At 45.8% G+C, this 5752-nt stretch overlaps 1 protein-coding gene across 4 annotated transcripts in view; it reads left to right on the top strand.

Annotated features, from left to right (window-relative positions):
- The first annotated feature begins 156 nt into the window (after positions 1 to 156).
- The window catches only part of SYBU (syntabulin), a 42857-nt gene continuing 37261 nt past the window's right edge, over positions 157 to 5752 (top strand). For 2 of the 4 annotated variants that reach the window (XM_065054276.1, XM_065054275.1), the window contains exons 1-2: positions 602 to 728; positions 4179 to 4308. Coding sequence is in view for 2 of the 4 variants with exons in the window: in XM_065054274.1 (XP_064910346.1) it covers positions 383 to 409; positions 542 to 728 (214 nt within the window). In the remaining 2 variants the exon portion in view is untranslated. Of the gene's footprint in view, positions 410 to 541; positions 729 to 4178; positions 4309 to 5752 lie in introns of those variants that run through there. The other 2 variants (XM_065054274.1, XM_065054273.1) reach the window with 2 other exon arrangements.

Raw genomic sequence — 5752 nt, 5'->3', positions numbered from 1 at the left:
CAGGCTGCCCAGATTTTAATATGTTTACGTTCCTTGCAGCCTTCTGCGACCGGGGTGGGCAAGGAGCCGCCTCCCCCGGGCGCCCCACTGCGCGAGGTGGCGGGGAGACGCGGCCGCGCCGGCGGGCAGGGGATCCGCCCCCGCCCCGTCCCCGCACCTGCTCGGCGCCCTCGGGGCGGCAGCGGCGGCCCCGGGCGCGGCGGCGCGGCCGGCGGCGGCACCACGTGTCGGGGCGGGGGAGCGGCGGGGCCGGGCCGGGCTCCGCCACCCCCAGCGCCGCAGCGGCACCAGCAGCAGCAGCGGGAAGGAGCAGCCCGGGCTTAGCGCATCCTCCTCGCCCATGCCAGGTGCCTGTCCCCGGCTGCGCGGTGACTGAGGAGCGATGGGGCCTCTGCGGGAGAGCAGCAAGGTGAGGGGGGGCCAGGCGGCTGCGGGGACGGAGGAGAGGCAGGGGCGGGGGGGCTGGGGTTCGCCTGCCCCTGCCGGGATGGTGGCAGGAGGAGGGCGCATCCCTGATGCCGAGGTGTCCCTTCCCGAGCAGGAGCAGAAGACGCAGCTGGAGAAGGAGACAGCCCGCAGCCGCATTCCCCGCCTGGTCCTCCGGCCGCAGCAGAAGGTGTCCCCCGCCTCCGAGTCGCCCTTTTCGGAAGAGGAAAGCCGGGAATTCAACCCGCCCAGTTCCTCCGGGGGCTCCCGCAGGACCATCAGCAGCAACAGCTTCTGCTCAGGTACTGCAGCGGGTGCCCCCTGGCTCGGTCCTCAGCCTGGGGCTCACGGTGGGCCCCACCGTGCCAACCCCCGAGGCTTCGCTGTCACCCCCTGACGCAGAATCCATGTGTCAAGCTCGTATCCAGCCCTACCAAGCATCCCGCTTTGCAGATGAAGAGGGGCAACCATTGATTTTTCCAGGGAAACCCAGTATCTGTTCTTTTAATACATGTCCGTAAGTGACACCAGATGTTTCCATTTCGAGTTCTGCTATCCGCCACTAAAAAGTTGGCGGCTTTACTGCAGCAGAATAGTTCCTTTAAAGAGAAAGATTTGCCTTAAAAACTGCAGTGTGGATTTGAGACATTCTGGAAAGCCCATAAGCCAAAGAGTCTGTAAAACAGGGGAGTTGCTATTAAGGGCATCAGTCATGGATCAAATACTGCATTTCCTTTTGGTTTTGTGACTGTGATCTCTGTACCTGAATTGGAACTAAATATGTAGGTGAAGTTTTCACTGTTATATTGAAGCGAGGTTTTTTTATTTGAGAATTCAGGCTTTGCCTGACAAGCTTGTCACCAGACGTGAGCTGGGCATGATCTCAGTAGAGAAGGCGATGGCTGGGTGATATATCAGAACTGCATTACTGCTCTCCAGCTGTAGACCACAAAAGTGTCACTTGCTCTTCAAAATGAGTATATTCCTTTATGTCAGGCATAACTTGAAAACAGATTTTTATGTTAAATATTTGTCCTGTGCAGAGTTAAGCACAATTTAAGTGCCTCAACTAGCAGTGAATGACTCAGATACCTACTAGTGGTGAGTAATTTTTTAATTCAGTGAAACTCTTCACTGTGTATGAAATTATGCATGTGGACAATGGCATTGAGGGTCACATCATTAGCACCTTTGGCTCTACATGCATGTGGTAGTTTTAAAGATATTTTGATAACTGAAAATTTGGTTTTAATAGTCAATAATTTGGAGAGCATAACATTTTCTGTCTAACTAAAAATCTTAATTATAGCAGGTATATCAGCAAGTTCCTGAACTTCCTTTTTGTTTATTTATAAAGCATTTAAATTACCAAAGCTCTTCCTGAGAACAGCCAGAAACACTTGTTTTTATCTTCAGTACAGTGGATCAGATTTTTTTTAAAATCCTTTAACAAAAGCCTGTGTATTGAACACTGTGTACAAGAACAGTCAATTTTCCTAGATGAGGAACACAATATCCACATTTGAGTCTACCATTTCCTTCTTAGCTCGCATAGATTTTGCAATTCAGGCTCAGTGGGACGATCTGTTTGGTTATTGTTTAATGAACAATGTGGAGTGCTAAACAAACAACACAGGTGGTAAGAACACTGAAGTCTTTTGAATCCCTCCACCTTACCTGTTTCAATTCACCTGTAACAAAGAAGTAAAATCTTTTGAAGCTTTCTAGAAATACCTTATTTTTATGATCTCTCCCAAATGGCTGCTTTTTATCCTGATTTTTTTTAATGTGTTGACAAGCCTTTCATCCTGGTTACTGGCATTCTTTTTTATGACATCTTTTGTTTTTGTACCTCGTTTGTACCTCGTTCTTCAGATCTACTGAACACAGAGCTGCCAGGTGATCCCCTTGCAGTCCCGCTGCACTGCGTGGGCTGTGTCTAGAGTCCCTGCAGGGCTCTGTGATTACTCCAGGTGTCCAATCTCATGGTGTGACGGTTCTAAGGTGCCTTTTCACAGAGATATTCAGGGGTGCGATGCTGGTCTCTTGACCTACCCCTTAAGGACAACTGGTCATAGTTTATGTAAGTCAAATCTTACGCAGCCAAGGACCAGCCAAGGCACTGTCCTCTGTCCCAGTACCTGGCTTTGGTGTTTGGATTTCTTCCGTGTCTTCCACCTAGGATCGTTCCTTATCATGGCGTGTCTAATTGAGACTGAAATTCCCTGGCGGCAGCAGGTGGCTGCTGGTTCCTGCTTCTGGCGGATGGTGAAGAACTGAGGCGAGATGCGGGCAGAGGAGCTGCAGCCTCTAACCTGCCTCTCCTGGTGCCTCGCCAGGCACTTACCGTCTTCATTGAGAAGTGGTGTGTGCCAGGAAGTGTATTTAAAATTAACAAGTAATGCGTTCGGGAGAGGTGAGCGGATGAATATGATGAATGATAGTGTGATGGCAGTATTAAAAAGCTCATGAGCATTTGGAGAAATGCTTTTTTGTTACTTGAGTATTAAACGCCAAAGGTTCTTAATAAGCAGTAAATAGTGTGAATCGGCCTCTGGAATAATTCTTTCCTCTCTGCCTTTCTTTATTACTGATATCAAGTGGTTATGATTAGTGCATTTCTTTTTCCCCTGGTAGAACCAATTTTTTTTTCCTAGTCCATTTAAATATGTTTCCTGCTTGATTCCCTAGAGCTTCTGAGGTTCTCCACTCACATTGGTCCCAACCCATAAATGAAGGCTCAGAGTTCTTTCTCTCTAAATGTGAGCAGCAGGGTCTTCCAGGTATTGTTAATGTTGGTTTAGGTAGGGGGAACCTTAGGAACTGTGGCAGTGCTGTGAGCATGGTGGCAACAGCAAAAATACCACACAGCAGCAGACAAGGGACACTTTGTTTTAATGCTTAGTTTCTTTTGAAGTTGTTAGTTCTGGCTGAGATAAGTTTTAAATTTGCATGGTCATCTCTGTCTTGTGTGACTGGATCAGAGACTCAACTTGATCATGTTGGTCAATTATTTGGAACTGACTTCATGTCATTTTTGCTTTGTAAGTCCGTATGAAAGATGTTGAGCCCGTTAATCTGTTCTATCTGTGATAGTCCTCACAAAATGTATTTCTAATATTCTCTGTTTCTGCCAAATGAACATGGATGCTCTCTGGATGTTGTGTAGCCAAGCTGAGTCTTTTATCAGCATTCACTCAGTGCAATCCTTCCTTAAAATCTTAGCACATCTGGGGTCCTGTTTGTCATTTGATATGGGAGCACTTCTCTTCCTGCAGCCGCTGCCCTCCTTCGGCTTGGACGTTGGCCACAGTACTCGTATGATGTCAAATGATGAGAAAACACTCTCCCGGCAGCTTCATCTGGCTCGGCTGCTACCAAGCATTTGCCCATGTCGTGTGTTTTCCTCATAAGTTGCACTTGGCTTCAAAGTGGCTGCAGACACTTACCTTGTCAGTCGTGAGGAGAGCGCGATTTTAAACACTGCGAATAAATCATCCCCTCACGGGTACGTGGCTGAGCGGCTGCTGAGCTGGTTTTGTGGTTCCAGTTACAGGGTTTGCCTTGTAAGAAATAAGATACTTAGGGCGGGGCATTATCCTTGATTTTTTGTGTACACGTCCTTTTGATACCAAGCCAGTTGTGTATTGGATCGAAGGCAGCCTGGACGTGCTACGCTCAGTAATGGGCTGTTTTTCTTTTCATTTTAAAAGGAAGTTAGTTTTGGATATACTTTTTTTTTTTTTTCCTAGTTTCTGCCTCTGAATAGCTCAGCTTTTAAATTTCTTCTTGTGAAGAAGATTTGTTACATGATGCCTTTATAACAACGCCCAAGCTTTCCTTCAGCCTTTCTTCAGAAGGCAGCCGCCTGAATTTCTGCAGGTAATGCAGCAGCGCTTTGTTAGCTGAGATGGAGCTTTGCAGGAAACAGTTGTGCATTTAATAATCAGTTCAGCAAAAGACTTTGGGAGCCAGAGGAGCTGTTTTATTCCGATAGCAAATATTAATAGTTCATCTTTTCTTGGGCTTACCTGCAAATCGCCTCTTTAACTAGATTGCATAGTACTACAGGCCATTGAAAAACAGCGTCATCTCTGTGAATGAATGATGGTGACTCAACAGTGTTTTCAAAAATAGGAGTAAAAGCTTCTTTCTTGCTTTTTATTTCCAATTTCAAGGTCTGGGTTCAGTGCTTATTTCATAGTTTGTTTTTTTCTGTTATAAAGCTTTTTTTCAAAAATCTTGCTCTTTACATGTGTGGCACTATAAACGTGCTCGGGTACCGTGGCTGCACCATAAGCCCCAGGCTGTAGGTGCTGCACCAGGGATCTCGGTGTCACCGTTCTTGCTCACTTGCTGCTGCACACCATCCCCTTGAACTCAGAGATTATTTACCAGCTGGCCCAGCTGTTGATGGATGCCGGGGCTGGGTTCACAGTGCACTTGTCCAAAAAAAGCATGTAGGCTTTAGGCAGGCATATTAAAGTCAATGTGAATGCGCTAGCCATATTGCTAGCCACAGACTAGGGGAGATTTTATACGAATGTTACTGAATGAAATGCTGTGCCTTCTTATGCTCCAGTAGGTAATTTCTTTTCTAGAACATCAAAGTAGGTTGTACTGTAAACCAACTAGCCTTGGAGGCTACACTGTTGAAGTGTGTGTACTTAAGTATATATTTCTGAATAGAAAATGATAGAGGAAAGCAAATTTTCAGTATTTTAACAAATCAACAGATAGAGGCCATAGAGTTATTAAGAATTACTGAAAAAAAAACGTTTATTATTTGTGTATGTATGTATGTATGTATGTATTATTAAGGAAACAGTGATCTCTCCCGTTCCTTTTGTTTCTTATTGGTTTATTTGTTTTTTTAGTCTGAGGTACTGAATTGAAGAGAGGTGCTTAAAAGTGCTCAAGTATGTGATACTGAAAGTTCGCTTCTCTTTCCTGCAGTCCTTTATGCTATGCTTTTCCACAGTCCTTTCCCATTCTTTCAAACTTCTGAAGTGGAAGTCTTCTCCAGCGCATTTGTTTGCAGCATTCTGTAAGGCAGTTCAGTAATCACTGTGACATTAATTTGCAAAAACGTTGAAACAAAAATCTGCTTTCAAAAATGCATGTATGGCCTTCGCATAAGCGTGACACTGGTGACATGCTTCCTTTTCTCACTGCTGTTTCCCTGGAGAATTTCCTGCTGGGTCAGCTTGCATGCAATAATTTATTATTGCTTCTTATTGTTAACCACCAGTTCTGTTTCTGTGGTGCAGAGATCTGTTCCAAACGTGGAAATGAGACAGTGTCTAGGTACTAAAGAGCAAAGCCT

Source organism: Columba livia, chromosome 2 (assembly GCF_036013475.1).
Source record: "Columba livia isolate bColLiv1 breed racing homer chromosome 2, bColLiv1.pat.W.v2, whole genome shotgun sequence".
Classification (NCBI taxonomy): Eukaryota; Metazoa; Chordata; class Aves; order Columbiformes; family Columbidae; genus Columba; species Columba livia.
Note: the sequence above shows the minus strand (reverse complement) of the source record. Positions and strands in the feature narration are given on the sequence as shown.